This window comes from Pituophis catenifer, unplaced genomic scaffold (assembly GCF_029215685.1).
Source record: "Pituophis catenifer annectens isolate HBS135680 unplaced genomic scaffold, rPitCat1.0.hap2 SCAF_10, whole genome shotgun sequence".
NCBI lineage: Eukaryota > Metazoa > Chordata > Lepidosauria > Squamata > Colubridae > Pituophis > Pituophis catenifer.
In genome coordinates, this window is record NW_027256890.1 from 17,121,237 (window position 1) to 17,140,235 (window position 18,999).

The following is an 18,999-nucleotide window of genomic DNA, read 5'->3' on the forward strand; positions in this document are numbered from 1 at the left end:
CCTGCACTTCTTTCCCCCTGAATGTCCTATAAGGAGTTTTAGGGATGGCCAAGGATTCTCTGCCCCATATTGGCCAAGCATCTTGGGTTGGAATTTATCACCACTGGTTGGGCTGCCTTGGCCAGCTCTTAGAGGAGAACCACTGGCGTCTCCACGCCAGGGAGGGTCCAGACTCCGTGGTCTCCAACAGTTGGCTGCCACTTCTGCCAGAGGGGGCTTCAGCTCAGGGCCAGCCAGGTGGTCAAGGCACAGGAGCTTCCGTCATGGCCCCTGGGCTGCTGCCGTTGGCCCTCGGCTTTGGCTTCTTAAGCCCAGGCAGGGTGGGTCCTCCTGGCCTCGCTGATGCCCGGCTCAGCTTCTGGACTCCAGGGGAGCCACCGGCAGAGGGGCAGGAAGGGGCTTTCATCCAGGCGACTGCAGCAGAGACTGCTGGGAAGCAGGGAGGAGGCAGCCTCAGAGACAGTCTTCGGACACGGGGGGCGGCCGAGAGTCTCTTCCCCCAGCCCCGTCCGTCCCCAAGGATGAGAAGTCAAGCGGAGCGGCAGGCTGAGAATCGGAGCATCGCGGGACCACTTCCGATCTTTCGGGGCCGCCCTTGGGCACTGCCACCCAAGAGGTACCCCGGTTTCTCAACCTGGACTAGCGAGACCGCGGAGCGAGGACCACCACGCGTGGTAGGAGGGGCACAGAGAGGGGACAGTGGCGGAGAAGAGCAGCCAAATTCCTTCCCGTCCCTCGGCCGCCCGCTCTCCTTTCTTTTGCCTCCTCCTCCTCCTCCTCCTCCTCCCCGGGCGTCACGTGCGAACGCGCTCTCTCTTTCCCGCTCCCTCGCTCGCTCTCGGCTTCCTGCTCTCTCGGAGGCGATCCGGAGCCAGGCACTCGGCACAAAAAGCCGCCAGCTTCTCCCCCTCTAGCTCAGCCTCTCCCGCTGACATCACTCGGCGGGGAGGAGGAGGAGGAGGAGGAAGGGTGGGGTGAGCGGGAGAAGAGCCTGGGAGAGAGCCGAAGCCGCCTGCCCGCCCTCCGCCTGGGCAGCCGCGACGCCCAGCTCGAGGGTCGCCCGTCCCGTCCTAGCAGGCGAAGCCAGGACGCCCTTCGTCCGCTAGGCCGGCAGCGCCGGAGGTGCCTGTGTCCTTCTGCCTTTCCATCCGTCGCTCTGCCGCGGGTAAGTCCGGCGGCCCCTCAGCTCAAGGCCGCCAGCCGGTAACAGCGCGTGCCTCTTCCCGGACTCCGGGGAAGGGGAAAGGGGTGGGTCGGTAGGCTCCGGCCGGCGGCAACGGAGCCGGCTGCGGGCGCTCTGCACATGGGCAGAGGCGGTGGCGGCGCCTCAAGGCAGAGCAGCCGGGCCGGAGACTGGCGCCGAGGCGCCTTCTTCCATCCCGGCCCAGGAGCCGCCGGGCGCGGCCGGAGACCCCTGGCCGACCAGCCTCCTCCTCCTCCTCGTGACCGTGACTCAAACGCGGAGCCCGCGTGAATCACTGTCGCCGCTTCCTCTTTGGCCCCTCGCCCGCCCAGCCCAGCCCAGCCCAGCCCAGCCCTTGCTGGCGAGCTCCGCCGCCGCCCTCCTGGCCCGCGCTGGCTTCTCCTGGCCGCCGTGTCGGCTCGCCTGCTGCCTTTCGGACTCAGCCGGTCCGGCAGAGCCAGCCGGAGGAAAGGGGGCGCGGCCACCTGCACGCTGCCCGGCGGCCTCCCTTGGCGCCGCTCGCCCGGCCCGCGGTCCCCACCGCTCCGCCTGGCCGTCCCTTTGCCCGCCGCGCCTTTCGTTGACCTGCCCGCCCGCGCTTCCTGGCCGCCTTCCTGGCAGCGCCCCGCCTGGCCCGGGGCTCGGGCTGCGGGAGCCGCCCAGGGCGCCCTGACTCCGGAACAAGGACGTCGGAGAAGGGCCCTGCCCCGGGAGAAGCGCGAGAAGGCGGGCCTGGCCTCCTTCCCGTGGGGTGCGGACCTAAAGGGCGGGCGCCGCGCTCCCCCCAACTCCCCCACCGGCCGCGGCCGGGTTTCTTTCACATCGTCCCCACTTGTAGGGAAGCGGCCACTCAGGGGCACCGGCTGAGCCGCCGCCTCGGTGGGGAAGGGGGAGGAGGATGTGCCGGAGCCGCCTGGAGAAGCGGGTGGGAACCAGTCGCCCTCCATTCCCGCCGAGAAGCAGCGGAGAGAGGGTGAATCCGCGGGGAGGAGGAGACTGAGAAGCGGCCCAGGCCAGCGCTCTTTCCCCAAGACTGGGTGCCTTTCAGGGTCTGTCCCGGGGAGGCGGTGGGGGAGGAACCAGGGATGGATGAAGAGGTCCCTGGACCTTCCTTGGCTTCAAATTAAGCAGCCCAGGGAGGGCAGCAGAGAAGTCAGTTTGCCCATCAGGGCGCCCCAAACAGGCTGGCGGTCCAGGCTGGGGGTGGAGTCTCAGCAGCCCTTCCTCCTCCCTCCCACTATTTGCAGGATTCTCTCCCCACCCCAGCAAAAGTCCTCCTAGAGCAGTGGTTCTCAACCTGTGGGTCGGGACCCCTTTGGGGGTCGAACGACCCTTTCACAGGGGTCGCCTAAGACCATCGGAAAACACATATTTTCAATGGTCTTAGGAACAATTTTATGGTTGGGGGTCACCACAACATGACGAACTGTATTAAAGGGTCACGGCATTAGGAAGGTTGAGAACCACTGTCCTAAAGAGTGATCAGGATTTGGTTTCTCCAACTGGGCCCTTTGGACCCTCATTCTGGGTCTGACCCGGAATGAGCCAGTCCTTTCTGGCTTCTGGTGGACTTGGCGGCTGCTCTTCTCTCTCCCTCTCTCTCTCTCTCTCTGAGGTCAGCGGGACATTTCTGCTCAGCTCCAGCACTTGGAGATGTCCTCACTAGTCCGGTCTCCAGAGCATCTTCTGAGAAAAGCTAGAGGTGGAGGAGGCAGAAAAAGAGGGACAGTGGCCAGAGGTCACCCACAAGGCTTTGTGGCCCCTCGGCAGGGATTTGAACTCTAGTCTTCCTCAGCCTCCCCTCCACCCCACCCATTATGCCTTAGGAGCTCCTCCTGGGTGACCTATTTGCTAAGTGCTGTGCCAATTCTCTGAAAGGGCAGAGCTGTATCATGGCAGATGGAGCTGCTTCTGCCCTCTCTCCCAGGACTGCTGAATGCCAGGGGTGGACCTGACACGTCCGTTTCTGTGCCCGACTTAAAAGGTCAGCGGAGAACATTTCAACCCGAGTTCTGCAAGGAATGGAGCAGGGCAGGGAGAGGGGTCAGTCGACTTCCCCGATGCTGCAGGCATGGCTGGAACTCTTCTTAAAGGCCAACAGGCAAACACGGCTGCAGCTTGCAACCCTCTTCCGATCTGTGGTCTCTCTGCTCCGATGCCCATGTAGCATTTCTCTCCCAGAGCTTCACGTCTTCCCACGAAAGGCTTGCATGGCTGGGTCCAATCGGTGAGGCTCATGAGCAAGAAAGCCTTTCGCCTCGGGGGGCTTTCAGGGTAGAACCAAAGACAGGGAGGCAATGTCCATCCCCTCTGGCACAGCCACCCTGGGCTAGGGAGCCGAAAGCCATGCCAAAGAGGAAAGGGTGGGAGCCCGAGGGCTGGTGGGCTGGCAGCTCCAGGAAGAAGGGGATGAGTTGCATCTTTCATCCCAGGCTCTGCTTCCAAGGTGGACTCTCTCTGGCCCCTCACAAGTGGCTCCTGGGGAAGCGGGGAAGGTTGGGGCCAATGAAAGGGCTCCCCTGAGGCAGCCAGACACACTCGCCCTCCCCACCTGCCAGGCCGAGGGTGGAAAACAGGTTAGCCGTTCTCCCCGTGGTGCCCTGAATCGCATCTGTCTCTGGGTGTCAGCCTGGATCAGCCCGTCCCTCCTCATTGTCTCAGGATTTGGGCGCCGGGGAATTGAACAAAAAGGCCATTGTTCAGGCATGGCATGACTCCCCGTGCTTTGCCTCGCCTTTGTTTCCTCTGCGTCCTTCGATATTCCTCCCCACCAGCACCCCCCCACCAGACATTCCATTCCATTTCCGGGGGTGGGGGAGGGAGCTGCATCTTTTGGTGGGGCTCTTGCCGAACATGTGAGGAACAGCTGCACTTTCTTTAAAACCAGGAACATAAAACAAAACAATAGGAAAGGACCGGTGAGCAGGGATGGTGGGGAAAGGAAAGGCAAGTCAAATCAGCTCTGTTGGGGGTGGGGGGGGAAGCAAGCCTGATGCAATCCCCTCCCTGCAGAGAAAGCTGAACTGGCCAGTCGGCCCAGGAGGCTGGAGCTGCAGACTAAGGCATTCCACATCTGCTGGGGAGGCATTCAGGGTGGGGGGGGGAGGAGGGGGAAGGAAGAGGAGGAGGGACTGTCTTTTCTGTTGGGGAAGCAGGGCATCCCTAAGACCCAGCCCCCCAGTTGGCCTCAGCAGGTGAGCCCCCCCTCTTTTTGGTCATGGCTGGCTGGCATTTCCAGAACTTGGAGAACTAAAAAGTTGCTTTATTCCAAATTGGGTCAGAGCCCTTCGTGCTCCTAGTGGACATTTTCTGTCTGTGGAAATGAGGAATCCCATCCAGGAGGGATCTTCCCAGAGCATTGGGAGAGGCCCTCTCCAAGCTTGAGGAGCAAGAGGTCTGGTCCTTTGGCTCCTATTTTGAAAGGAAGAGGAACAGAAGTAGGGAGAAGAACACCCTGCCATCATCTGCTAGAACTTTGCACCTTCATGAGGCCTCCAAAACTTTCCTCCTTCCTAGTTCGCATGTTCGTGCGTTGGTCAATCGGCTCTGGCATTGGACATCCTTGGTCAAGCCATTGATTAATTTTTGAGGGTGCAGCAAAACCTTCATTCTTTCCTTGCAACAGGGCTGCTGTTTGCAGCGATCCTAGGAAAGCTGCCCTTCGCTCAGCTGATCTTTCTGGAAAAATAGTCAATATTTGGAAATATTTGGCACTCCAACTCCAGACCTTGGCAAGTCTCTCCTCTCTGTCAAAGAGAGGCCACAGTTTGAAGAAGCAGCCGGAAGGGAGATGGTTGAGGTTAAAGGGCAGCTTTTTTAACAGCCATATTGTATCACAAATTAAATTACTGTTTCACAGGAAAGGATCAAGGGTGTCAGCCTGCCTATAAGCGAGAGAGGAATCTCTGCTCCAAGCATGCTGGCGAAGCACGGAGGGCTTTGGAGAGAACATTCATTTTCAGCATAGGGGATTGGTTCCATTTCTGCCAATGCGCCTTTGAAAGTTTCTATTGTGAAATGTGAGTTCACAGGTGGCATGGCAACGGGAAGAGGGCAAAAAGCTTGGCGGTCTGCGTATAGCGTTCAATTAGTTTTTCTGAGTTGTTTTCCTCCGGAAACACACAGGCACAGTTCGCCTTGGATATTAAAGGGATAAATCAAATTTGAAAGAAACAATCAAGATCAACGGTTTTTCCTCCCTCCTCAAGTCCAATCTCTGCCTTTCAAACACCCCCAAAGGGTTTTAGAAACACGATATGGCTAGATATTTTTCTGGGGAGCCAACATCTGATCCTTGGCCAATCGTCCCCAGAAGAGAGGAGTCAAGGCAGAGGGAAAAGGCTCCTCGGCCCTCCAAGGATGGGGCCTCTTGGCACCGAAGAGCCTTGGCAGCATAGGTATTAACCAGCCCTGCTCCCAACCCAATGGGAGAAATCTCTCCTGCACAATAGGAATCACGACCACACCTGGACCAGGCTCAGATTGCACCTTCAGCAACACTGGGTGCTTCATCCGGAGAGCAAACCCTTGCTGGGTGAAGACCTTGCCGCCCGAGAGGACCTCAAGGGCTTTGGATTTAATTGGAAAGGGAATAGGTTTAAGGGAGGGAGGGAGAGAGAGAGAGAGAGAGGGTCAGGGAGAGTTGGAAAGGCATATCTTGCTTAGCAGTTGCCATGGCAATTTCTCTTGCTCCTGAAAACTCAAGCTGGATAGCTTTCATTCACTCCCCCCACCCCAACACTCTGCTCCCCTCCCCATTCGCTCCACCAAGTTACAGGCACTCCTAATCACTGGGCACGCTCTGTCCCTTCTGTTCCCCTGGGGGCTGCCAGTTTTCATCCTTGGCTCAAAGCCGCTCTTCTGAGCCACCAGAGAAGGGCCGGGAGGCCAAGAGGTGGGTGCAGATGCCCCTGTGCCTGGGTGCAAGGCGGGGAGCTGCCCTGCCTCGGCCCCAGAGCAGGGCGCTGAAACACCATCGTTCTCTGGTCCCTGGTCTCCCCCTTAGAGCCACCTGTATCTGACTCTCATTTCATTGCAGCCTCTTCTGTTACCTTCTGCATTCACAAAGCTTTCATCGCAAAGCTTGTCATCCTTCTCCCCTCCCCCCCTGCCCCCGGCTGAGACTCCTGTTCTTCTTTTGCCACTGACTGGCTGCACAGTTCTCCTTGCTCACAGTCCTTCCTTTTCAACATGGGCTTTAATCTTCAGCTCCCCGGTGGCCCTTAGCTGCACCTTTTACACTCCCGCAACCCTCAACTTTTCTGAGGATCACATGGCCAGCAGCTGAGGAGCTAGAGGGCCATTTATGGGTGGGAAATCTCCCTGCTCCACCTTTTCCCACAAACAGTTCAGAGTCTGATGACAGAGACATCATCAAGCTAGAAAGAGGCCAACCCATTAAGAGATGGTCTTCCACTCCTAAAATTTGCCCTCCCTGCTTGGCTCGCAGCTTTGGCTCCCTCTGAGCCTGCAGAGATGAGCAGGCCTTCTACAAGATGGCTCTGCCAGGTTTCCTTGGGTTCCTCAGTCAAGGTTGAGGGCAACGTTCTGGTCCAAAGCAGCCGATGCTCCTGCCCCAGGAGACCAGTAGTGGGTTGCTGCTGATTCGGCCTGGTTCAGGCGAGCCAGTAGTGATGATGTGACATCAGCGAACCGGTTCTCTATGACTGTGAGCTGGGCCCTCCTGCCCTCCCCCACGTTATGCCTACCTTCGCAATCGCGCGCAAAGCATGTGCGTGAAGAGAACCGGTGGTAACACTGGTTGGAACCCACCACTGCAGGAGACCCCCGACACAGAGGGTCCGGGGCGAGGGTCCGTTTCTCACAGCAGCATCTCATCCCAAATCTTCTGGCTTTGCTCACAGAGGCGTGTTTGGTGGTATCAGAGCTGCTGTTAACCCCATCACTATTGGGGAGCTTCAGTGCTGCACCCCATTACCCTCCCTCTCCTGGGACAGAGTTTTGCCTTCTGTTTATTTGCCTATGGCAGCCACAGAAAACGAAATCCATGCTCCAGCTGAAAGTTTCCAAGTCAGTGAGTGGCCATTTTCAACTCTTGGCCACTGTAGTGAGTTTGAGGCTGGGGCAGTGCCGGAGGGAGGACTTTGCATTCTCTCCCAGCTGAGAAACAGACCCCTCTCCCCAGCTCTTCCAGCCCAGCTTTATTTTTTCCTCCAGGTCTGTGGGAAAATATTCTTGGCAAGGCCCACGGAGGAATAATGCCTCTCATCACAGCTCTATTTTCTCCCCACAGTTCCTTCCTTCCTTCCTCCCTCTCCCTCCCTCCCCCCTTTTGCAGGCCGCCACCCAGCTGCCTAGAGAAGGACTGATTTTTATGAATGAACCACTCATGCATATGGATGAGCCACTTTGCATAGGAGCCATGAATGGAGACAAAGGAAATTGCTCGCAACCCCCTTCCGGTAGCTGGGCTTGCTGATTTTGTTAGGAGGGCTTGCTGTGTCTCTGGCCTGCTCCGGTGTAAGGAAAAACTGCCTAGTTTGTTTGGCTTGGAACGGCCTTTCCACATCGGCAGGACACACTTTTCTTCCTCCCTTCAGTTCCCATAATGCACAGACAGGAAGGCCAAAGGCAGCAGCTGACTTAAATGGTGCTGCAACCATGCACAGCCCCAAGGTCGGGCATCCACCCTGGCACACAAGCCCTTGGCACGAACCCTGCCAGGCATAGAATAGTGCAAGATGGGTGTGCCAGAGGTGACAGCTGAAGCCCATGGCCCGGAAAGCTACCACATCCCCTGCATGGAGAGGCCCTCCCAGAGTCCGGTGGGGTGTGACTCTCCACTGTGCAAAGGGCTGCCCTCCCCTCCCCTTCATGGCTGCATTGTCACCAAGACAACCCCATCTTTGCACAAGTCCCACTTTAGCTTTTATTATTGTTTTTCTAATGATGTGGCTTAATCAGTTGGTTTATCTTGGCAGAAAGTTCTTCCCCCATTATTTCTGGTACAGCCTGTGCGGTTGTGCATCCTCTTGGGGGCTCTGTGGCCATCACACCAGCGAGGAGACTGAGAGAACAGCAAGGCAAGGATCCTTAATCCTGTCAGATCTTCAGGGATCTTGCTCTGCTCTGCATTACAATGGAGCTGTCTTGGGTCAGCAAGCTAGGAAGCCGGTTCCCACCCATTTTGTAAGGCAATGAGGTCCACTCTAGGGCCTGATGAAAAGGCAAATTAACTCCACATTTTTTGGAGTGCCCTGGAGCCATGCGTCTTAATTAATATCCGCTGTGAGTCATCCCAGGGAGCCTTAACTAAGCGTCCCAATTCCAGTTTGCACATTTGTTCTGGGTGCAAAAAGAATCTCTTCTATCTGAAATATCTCTGGATTTCCAGTCCATCCGTCCCCCACTGGAAGCTTTTTGGCAAGGATTAAAGCCTTTTTGAACCAACTCCTTCAGGGGATCATTCCTGGAGTGAAGCCCAGGATCAGTAAAAAGTCTTTCCTTTCGGTGTTTTCTTAATTTTCCTTAAGCGTCTGCGACTACTGAGAAACCCACCCCATTTTCCGATACAATTGAACGAAGGCTGTTTATGTTAAATTGTGTGGTTATATCATTGGAGCGCCTGTGTTTTCCTTTTCCACCAAGGTCTGGCTATGGACCCACCCAACTCCACAGCTGTCAGCAGCTGGAAATGAAGGATTTTCTGCAAATCCAGACCAGATTAGGAAATGCTAACATGGCTGGATCCCAGCGCTCGGTTCCTCTTCTGATTTGCACTCCCAAGAGCAGTTCTCTGGCACAGGATTTGGTGTCTGGCTATGCCATGCGCTGGGCTCTCTGTTCCTTTGGGTCCTTCCATTAATTCATGACTTCCCAATGACCAAGACTTGCTTTGGATTCAGCTGGGGGAAAAACAAGCTTAGAAGAAGGAAAAACAGGGAACAGAAAAATCCCTCCAAATGCAACCTTGCAGAAATGCAGAGGGACCCTGCTTTTCTCCTTGATGCCTCCTTAATTCTGCATTTCCTGAGCTGGCTTTGTGTGGAAGAGCAGAATAACAGAGTTGGAAGGAACCTTGGAGGGTCTTCTAGTCAAGCAGGAGACCCTATGACATTTTACAAAAAATGGTTGTCCAATCTCTTCTTGAAGACTTCCGTGATGTGGCCGTGATGAAGCCGGTCTGCAGGTTAATTGTTCTGTCAGGAAATTTCTCCTTACTTCTAGGTTGGTTCTTTTCCTGATTAGTTTCCCTCCGTTGCTTCTTGTCCCACCTTCAGGTGCTTTGGGGAATAGGCTGACCCCCTCTTCTTTGTGGCAGCCCCTCAAATATTGGAACGCTGCTATAATGTCACTCCTAGTGATGGCCAGGCGTGTCATGTACGCAACTGGCTTAGCCTTTGGGATGACTCAGCTCAGACTGGCTTGTTGCAATAATAGGGTTTAAGCCCACAAAGCGGGGCTCCCCACGGTTGAAAAGGAGTTTGCAGAACCTGTCAATGCCCGCAGCATTGGTTTGGTTTTCACAGCAGGGGTTTATTTATTTCACTTATTAAACCAATTTATATAGCCGCCCATCTCACAATCAAGTGACTCTGGGCGGCATTCAACAGAACTAAAAACTGTGAATAAATTTCCCCCTCTATTTTCTCATAAAAGCCATCTCTCTAGAAACCACAAGTTAGGAAAGAAATGGATTAAGGAAGCACGACTGGAAGGTTCCCTCTGAGTAAACTTGAGATTGTTTTGCAGATGCAGTTCTCTATTTTATGAGCCGACAGCTGTCTGGGGGCTTTGGCACTTCCAGAATAGAGTTTGATTACTATTGGTTTTTTATTGCTTTTAATCACGTTTTGCACTTTTGTGGAGGTTGCAGTACGGGAGAAGACAGCCTAAAGTTAGATGTAATGAATTAACAAAGCAAAAGACAAAAGACCTTAGAGGCAGGAGTGAAAGGACTATCTCATGCTTGAAAAATAAGAAGGAATAAAGTTGGCTTTTTTCCAGTCCTGTCAGATAGTCCATAGCCTGGCTCTCTTGCCTATATTTAATAATTTAATATCATCATCATCATCATCATCATCATCATCATCATCATCATCATCATCCATATTTAATAATTGAGCAAAGCTAAGTTTCTCCTGGCTAATGTAAGAAATAGCCAAATGCCTGTGTGGCTTTTTCTGTTTTTAAGAGATTTTTTTCCTCTTTCTGAGGCCTCCCCGAGTTGAAGGGCAGCCATGTTGTGATAGCAGCTACTCTTCTGTTTCTAGTCTGAGAAGTGTTCTTTTTTTAATTTTAATTCCAGTTTTTCTCTGCACTGCGTGCCTGTTTGAGAAAGAATTGAAAAGATAAAGCTTTTGTGGCTGGAGATTAGCCTTCCCTCAGGATCCATCCATCCATCCATCTTGGAGCCAGCTTTGAATAGAAGGCTGCTCTGAAAAACAGCTTTCTTCCTCAAAGGCTTTCCCTCGTAATTTTTAGCCCGAGATGCCCTCAGCTGAGGGTAATTGCTCCAGAAATGTTCATTTCAATCCAGTGCAAAGTGAGGGCACTGGCTGAAGAAATCCATCAGCCCTGAGTGTTCCTCATCCTTCTCAAAATGGCTTCCCTCCTGCCATGGGAGGGCAAGTGGCCGGCAAGCTGTCGGTTGGGATAAAGAAGCCACCAAACAAAGCATTTTAGTCTGGCAATGTCTGCCTTTTGGGGGGTTCCTGAGGACCCTCTAGATATTTCCCTACAAATAAAGGGAAGTGAAAGATATGTCCTCTGAGGCAAGACCGTTTCAGAGGGAAAATGTATCTGTAAACGGCAATTGTTAACTACAGATGTCCTGGATTCGCCCCTCAGAGGCTGTGGGATCTTGTCCACAAGCGCCTTCTTGGACAAAATGGGACGGTGGTCTTTTGCTTCCTTGAGAAATTGACCTTTTGAATAAACCTTTTTGTGACTAAATGCAGCCCAACTTTGCAAAGAAACAGAAAACCAAACTTTAAGCTCCAGGACTTCCCTGAAAGAAAACCTTTCCTTTTGTAAAGCAGGAGGACAAATCAATCCTATTTTTCCCCTGATTAAAGGAAAGTGGCAGGGTCCCTCGGCATCCCCAGAGCCAAGAAAGAAATCTGCTCCTTCCCTCTTTTAAAGGCTTTTCCAGCCCCTTTCAGCCATATCTAGCCCTTCCTGCTCTTCCATTCAGCCTACATGTGGCTAAAGCCTGGCCGCTTTTTTGCTCTTCAGTTCTTGAAAGGCCCTTGGCCCTGTTTTGCAGGCCTCCGTGTCCACGTGCTTTGCATAACTTAAGTTGGGAACAAAGCAGCCCTTGGCCTGCAGAGTTACAAGAGATCAGTCACAGCACAAAAGGAAAAAGGAGAAGGGAGGGAAGAAGAAAACAGAAGGAAGCAGGGCTTTGGGTCTTAAAGGGACAGGCCGGGCTTTGCAAGGAGCAGGGAGGGAGAGTCGCTTTGGCGGCCATCTCTACAGCCCCTTGCTCCCTCCCCAACGGCAGCTTGCCCCTGACATCCCTTGGCAGGACATGCCAAGAAGTCACAACTGGCCTAAGGCTGCCCAGAGTCGAGGGAGGATTTGCACCCAAGGCTTTCCAGAGGCAATGCGCCTTAGTGGCTAGGGATAATGGGAAGTGTAGCCCAACCCCTCTGCGTGACGGCCAGACTGTGGAAAAGCTGCCCTAGGTCGCCCACCTCCCTGTGTTGCTGATGGGACTCAAAAGCCCCCTCCCCGGCAAAAAGCAACTGTCCTAGATGGAGCATTTCAAAAGTAGGCCCATCTGGCGCATCTCCTTCCAAGCAGGTCGAGGCCACCCATCCTCCTGCATCCCTGACCCGCTCAGACTAACTGGCTTAATCCAGATTGATGGCTGGCACAGGGGAAGCAGCTGGTGCAAGAGCTGTCGTGCTTTGCAATGGGTGGTGGATGCCCACTGGACCCATGGCTCTGCCACTGGCCTTGAGCTGCCCATCCCATCTGCCAAGCGCCTGGCCCCAAGTGCCCACACCCTCCCTCCGCTGGGTTGGCCGAGGTTTTCCTGGGCTTCGGGAGCCTGGGAAAGGCGCAGCAGGTCCCATGCCAGCTTGTTGGCTCGCAGCCTCCTCTGCCAGGCCCTGGGTTTCTGCCACCTGGCAGGCCTGAGGAAGGGGTGGGGGGAGGCCAGGGAAGGCCGTTGTTTGTGGCCCTGAATGGACAAGAAAAGAGGGGAAGCACCCAACGAGCCTCCCCCCCACAATTCATTCTAGGGAAGGCAAGACGGCCATCTGGAAAGGGGACTGCCTTTTGCCAGCAGTGCAGGAATTTCCTCTTCCTGGGGAAGTCAGGAGGTTGGAGCCGCAAACAGCCCCTTTGTCCCTGCTGGGCGGCTCCACACTTCCCTACGGCAGCAACAGCTGGACTGGCCAGAGGGAAGGGAGGCAGCAGCAGACCAAACCCTGGCTTGGCTCGCTTCTGGGGAAAATCAGCCCCAATTGAGGCTGAATTTGTGACCTCTTCCGGAGCCTCTGTGAGCTTCCCCACTCCCTAGGCATGAACTGGACGGGAGGGGGTACCTGAAGAAATTCAGGGGCATCAGAATTACAGAGAAGGAACAGGGCAATTTCACTTGTGGGGGGAAATAGCAATTCACAAATGTGGCAGAGAATGCAAAGCCTTTTGGGGGAGGGGGAAAACTTTAGGAGTAGAGATGCTGCAGCGGCAGAAATGCGTGTTTTGAGGGGGGCTGTGAGATAATAAGCAGCTGTGACCAAGACGTGGGAGTAATTGCACAGGAACAGATTAATTAATGGGGGTTCTGGGTGGGTTGGAGATCAAGAGAGTTTGTCGACTGGTGGGCAAAGAAATTAAGGGGGTGGCCCTCCCAGCCCGTGGCCATTGCACTTCATTTGAGGGGTTTCTGGCTCCCTGGGGACCACCCTGGCCTGGGCCTGATTATAGCCGCCCCATCTGTCGGGAAGAACAGCAGGATGATGGGTGCCCGGGTGCTTCTGCTGCAAAAGGCACAGGAAAGCCATCTGTGGCACGCCTGGCAATACTGTGGTGGCATTTACATTGGCACACGTAGCCTTTATTTCCTTCCTGGGCAGGAACAGGAGTGTCGTAAAGGGTGGGTGGGAGTGCTCGTGCAATTGCTCTGGTGCCCGCAGGGTTTCTGGGCACAATACCTACAGATCCAGCGTTCTACCAATTCAAGGTTCTCTTCCCTCGCTGAGCATCCCAAAGCAAGCCTTTCTTTTAACAAATTCATTTTTCAAATGAAGAGGTGGGCTGGGTGGAAGGAGAGCTCTTAACTTTGTCTGGAAAGTCAACTTTTTTATTTGCTATTTATCTCTGCAAAATAAATAACTGGATTTTGAGGCGGAATTAACGGAGCTGCAAGGCGCAAGCACGGAGCCAGCAAGCACGGAGTCGAACCCTGTTTGTCAGGGAAATAAAGAGGGGAAGGATGTGCTTGGCTCCCTTGGTTGTTTTTGAGGAAAATAAGCTCCTTTGTGCCTCCAGAATCTCTGCTCACATCTGAAGAATCTATGTGGGAAAGGAATTTGGGTGCCCCCCAGGGAAAGGCCCTTGCTGGTGAAGGGGGGGAGGGAAATCTGTCTCACAGGCTCCCTTTCTGCCAAGCCCCCAAAGGAAAAGAGGCTGCTCTTGGCAGGAAGGGGTGGAAGCCCCCTCCCACACCAGTAAGCAAGTAACGTGCTGAGCCTTGATCGGGTCCTTGGAAAGCAGTGATCCAACTCAGGATTATCTGCCAAGCAAGTGGGTGAGCTTGGAAGAACATGTAGACTTCAGCTTCTGATGCAGAGTTCCAAAGACAGAGCGTGGCCAGGGTCTTAAGGATGTGGCAGCCCCCTTGCCGGATGGTACCTACTGGGGATAGTGTCAGTCCTTCCTGGGAAGCTGACAAAACCTGCCCCCGGGGGCAGTTGTGCCGCCTTCCTCTTGCAAAAAACAGGCAAGTTCTCGTGACCCACATCTGACCCAGCCCATCACTCCCACCCCCCGACCAAAGCCAGATGGCCGTGGTCAGGGATTCTGGAGCGCCCTGGAAAGCTGGGGGTTGCCTCTGTCTGGGCATTATTTCCTGTGGTCTTCCTTTCCAAATGAAAACGCTCTAATCCCCATCGCAAAGCCGCTGGGCAGAGCGGGAATCAGGCTTCTGCCGGGATTCAGAAATCTGTTCGGGAGGGAGGGAGCAGAGAGACCCACCCTGGCCATCAGTTGGCACACTCTTCTGAGGGGTGGGGGAGCCTTCCACAGAGCCACTTGCCATCTGTCTTGAACTGCCCAGGCAGCCTGCTAGGTGCTCCAGCTGCAGTCAGGTAGGAGAGGAGCTGGGGAGGGGGTGGGGCAGAAGCCCCCTGGGCCCAGCAAATGAGCAGCTAAGGGCCATTTATCAAGCCCAAAGAGCCCAGCCAAGGCGTTGGGAGGTTGAAGTGGCCATAGCCAATGCCCAGCCTGGCAAAGCAGCGCCCACGTCTTTGATGACGGGTGAGGCGTTCACGGAAAGACCTGTGCCTGGAGTGGGTTGTTGTCCCAATGCCCGCAATCCGCCAGCCTGGTGGGAGCCCTCCTTCGGCCTAACTCCCCTCCTCCCCTGCAGAGATGGCGGAGTACAGCAGCCTGCTGGAGGAGCTGGCTGAGAACATCACCAACGAAGACTTGGACCAGCTGAAGTCGGCCTGCAAGGAGGACATCCCCAGCGAGAGGCATGAAGAAATCGCCACCGGCAAGGACTGGTTCGGCTTTCTGGAGAAGCACAACAAACTGGACAAAGGTGGGAAGGAGCTGGGGGGGGGAGAGCAGGGAAGATTTGGAGGCTCCTTCGCCATGCGCTGTGTGGCAAGCTGGGGGCCTGCATGGGAGCTGGGGGGCTGTGGGTGGGAACTGAAGTGGAGAAACCACTTATCAGACACAGCCGAGGGACGGAGCATCCGGATGAGGACAAGACACTCATTGAAAGCCTGCCCCCTCCCAAAGTCTTTGCTGGTGCCCCAATAATGCCAGGCAGCCCCTGAGAGTGCCAGTGAGTGATTTAAATGCAGCCGCTGGGTGAGGCGCTTGGGGAAATTGGCAGAGGGGAACCAGGTTGCCCGTTGAGCCCCCAAAGTAGCCCCGGGCACTAAAAGGCTAAGAAGTGAGCCAGCTGGGCTCTCTGCCCTCTGCCCAGCCCCTGTCTGCCCACCGGGAGGGGAGAGGAAGGGGCAGATGGTGCCAAGTGATGTCATTTGTTTTTGAAGAGAAGCAAAAGCTGTTTTCTCGGCTTGGCTCCCTCCTCTCCTGGATGCCTTCGCAAGAGTTTGCACATCGCCCACCCGCTCACTCTCCCCTGCCTCTGCACCAGCGGTGTGGCCACCCACGCGCCAGCTCCACATGCAGCCTCACACCGCCATGCAACACCCACTCAACCCACCCAAGTCATCTGACTTGCCGGTAGATGCACCACCTGGAAATGGCTGCAGCAGCCACGGCCACGCAGGCAGCCTGTTGCTTGCTATTGCCCAGGCCGGACACGCAGGCTCTGTGCCCCCCCCGGTCCCCCACCGCCCCTGCCCTGACTGCGCCCGTCTCCTCTGTGCAGACAACCTCTCTTACATCGAGCACATCTTCGAGATCTCCCGCCGGCCGGACCTGCTGACCAGGGTGGTGGAGTACCGCACACAAGTGCTGAAGATCTCGGAGGAGGACGAGGTGGACACCAAACTGACCCGCATCCCCAGTGCCAAAAAGTACAAAGGTCAGGAAGCCCCCCCCCCCCGGAGGGCCAGATCTCTCTGGAGGGAGGTTTGGGGGGGAATTCTTTTTCCCCCAGCCCCTGGCTCTTCTGACTGCTGCCCCCCTCTCTCCACAGACATCATTCGACAGCCCTCGGAGGAAGAGATCATCAAACTGGCCCCCCCACCCAAAAAGGCCTGAACCCTGTCTGCGTGTGTGTGTGTGTGTGTGTGTGTGTGTGTGTCTGCGCACGCGTGGAGGGGCCCAGCTCTAAGGATCACTGCCACCCCCCCTCCACTGCCCTGGCTCAGACACTTTGCGGCTCCCCCATTGCTCCCCTCTGCTTACGCCCTTCTCTGCCTTCTCCCAGCTGGGTGGGGAAAGGGAGATGGGGGGGTCTACTCCTCCCCCTCCCCATGTTTCTCCCCTTGGTTGCTAGCTGATAAATGTTTTAGGAGGCTGCTGAGGCTGTTTGAGGAGGGGGGCTGGAAGGGCTGCCCCCACTGCTGCTGCTGCTCCCCCACTGCATCCCGCTGGGCAAGAGATGACCCACAGGTGGATCAGGGGCCAATTTTGCAAGGAATGAGGAAGTGGGAGAGAGAGAGAGAAGTAGTTGAAGGGAGGGAGGGAGGGAGGGGAGAGAGGAAGTAGGTGGCCCTGGGATCCTGCAAGAGGAATGCCCAACAATTGCCACCCTCCTTGGGCACCTTCCCCCCGCCCTCTGCCCCATGAGCCTGCAAGAGGTGGGAGGCAAGGAGGCAGGAGGAGCAGAAGGGGGGAGCGGGTTGCCACCATCCCTTGCCAGGGACCTTGGGATTTTCTGCAGCTGCCCTAGAGACTCTCTGCTCTCCCCACCCCCCTTTGCCCAGTTCCCCCTAGTAGTCAGTGATGGCTGCAGCTGCTTAGCAGGGCTTGGACCTAGAGAGCCGGAGGGTTGTGGAGCCCCCTGGTAACCCAGGCACAGAGCCTTCCTTTTCTGGGGGAGGGCAGGGGAAGGGTGTGGGCTCAGGCAGCTCTTCCGGGGTCCACTGGGCTGCAGAAGAATGGTGGGGAAGCGAAGGACCAAGTGATCAGGAGATGGACCAGGAAGAGAGGTCAGATGGGGGTGTCAGCTCCTTCCCAGCTGGACCAGAGCCCCCCAGAGCAGAGCAGGGCCAGGAGCACTAGAGCACCCACCGCCACAGACCCTGCCCTGCCCCCCTGCCTGTCCACAAGGTGCCTTCCCTGGGTTTCCCACCCTGGTGGCCTCTCCAGGCATTTCCACGGGTGCCTCCTTTTCTACTCCCTTCCTGCGCCTCGGGGGGGGGGCAGAGGGTGAGGGTCAGTTGCCCATTTGGCCACGCTTGCACCCAAGGCTGAAGCCAGGTGGCTGGTGCTCATTGAGGCCCTGCCCTGCCCTATATATGGGGTGTTGGGGGAAGGAGCAGCCCCCTCCCAGACCCGTCCTGCCCAAGTTCCCGCCCCCCTTGAAACCAGCCCTCACCCACTGGGTGCTGGAGCCACTAATTCCACTCCCCACGGGGTGCAGAAGGGAGCCTGGCCGACTTCCTTCCTGCCCCAGACTGACCTCCAGCAGTTGGGTTGGGTTGGGGGTCAGGACCACAGGGCCCCGCTGCCACCGCATAGGGCTTGCAAATGTGGGTGCCCGCCAGTGGCTCTTGCAGCTGCCTCTGCTCAGGAAAAGACCAAGCAGCTTGGCCTCACCAGGGCACCTTCCTTGCCTGGCCTCCTGGCAGCCATTGAGGATGAAACCAGAGGCAGGGTGGAGGCTGTGGGGTGCCAGAAGCAGGCCGGGGCCTCTGGTTCATCCAGCATAGGAGAGCTCCCAGCGCCTGGCCTGGCCTGCGCAGAACTCCAGGGGTCTTCAGGAAACGGCCAAGTCACTTCTCTGGCGCTGGAATGCGAAGTGTTTCTGTTGAATATACTTTTGTTTAGCCCTGCCATCCTGCGCTCGAGCCCCTTCAAGTGGCATAACCTTTCCCGACACTCGTGTTGTGCTCGTTGTGTGCATAGAAACAGCTGGGCTAGAACTGTGTTTTTAACATGGTGTCCCCTCAAAGCCACCCCCGTGTCTCCCGCTGGCCCTTCCCCCTTCTGTCCGTCACATGCAGCCCAGGTGCTGGCCTTACGGGCCGGGTGGCTCTGGCTCCGTGGGGTGCCAGGGTCACGTGCAGCACCACAATTCTTGGAAAGAGTTGGCAGAAAGAACAGGGGCCCTTCCGAGATGGGGGAAGAGGACTGAATTCTCGGGCTCCCCGCCGTCTGCTTTTACGCATTTTGGGTCAGGCGAGCGTCTGCAAGAGACAAAAGATGCAGGAAGCTCTGGCAGAGCAGGCCCCCCCCCAAGGCCCCTGAACCCCCCATGGCTCCAGGCCAAGCCTCCCCACCGAGGCCTCTGCCCCACCTGAGAGGCAGCCATGGTGCCCAGGAGCAGGCTCCGCCTGCAAAGTCAACACTGCTCCTGCCACCCAGGACCAACATGGAGGACTCCTCTTTGCCTGAACTGGCCTTAAATTAGCATGTTTCTCTTCCAGTGTTTACAGCTGAACAGTTGGTGCTGATCTCACTGCAAATTAGCACCAAGTAAAAATAGTATTGGGGGGGGGGCGGGGGGGGGCAGGCGTGAGGGGAGGTGTAGAATTCAGAGCGAGTGAATGTCTCAAAATGAAATGAAGCACAAAGCAGCTGAAAAACAACTTGCTTAAAGCGGCCCTGCTCTTCTGGGCTGGGTGGCCCCTGCAGAGGCTTTCCAAGGGGCCCTTGTCCTGACAGAGGGCTCTGGGAGACTAGAGGGGGGCAGAGCAGATGGGCCCTCCTCTGGGGCGACAGGGTAGCTTCATGATGCCCCCGGCAGCGGAGATGGGGGGTCTCTCAGGACCCTGCAGCTCCAAGGAGCGACAGAAGGCACAAATCCTGTCCCTTGTGGCCAGCGCCCCCCTTTCCTCCCAATGTCCCTGACTCTGATGCTCAGACCGTGCTAACTGTGTGTACATATATATTATAAATATATGTATATTAAATATAATATGGAGTGCTCAGTGTAACTTATTTTGTCAAGTGGACCAAAAATAAAAACAAAAACAAAGGAATTGTAACAGAATAGTTGTTTCTAACTTCAAAAAAACCCACATTTGTCTCGG

At 56.0% G+C, this 18,999-nt stretch overlaps 1 protein-coding gene across 2 annotated transcripts; it reads left to right on the plus strand.

The window, feature by feature from the left end:
• The first annotated feature begins 462 nt into the window (after positions 1-462).
• On the plus strand, positions 463-17,186 carry PEA15 (proliferation and apoptosis adaptor protein 15). 2 transcript variants are annotated; one of them, XM_070951191.1, is made up of 4 exons: positions 463-616; positions 14,748-14,921; positions 15,726-15,881; positions 15,996-17,186. In XM_070951191.1, exons 2-4 carry the CDS (start codon positions 14,750-14,752, stop codon positions 16,058-16,060), a joined length of 393 nt encoding a protein of 130 aa, XP_070807292.1. In that variant the 5' UTR covers positions 463-616; positions 14,748-14,749; the 3' UTR covers positions 16,061-17,186. The 2 variants fall into 2 exon arrangements, with proteins under 2 accessions (XP_070807292.1, XP_070807291.1); XM_070951190.1 differs by lacking the exon at positions 463-616 and adding an exon at positions 939-1,165.
• The last annotated feature ends 1,813 nt before the right edge of the window (positions 17,187-18,999 follow it).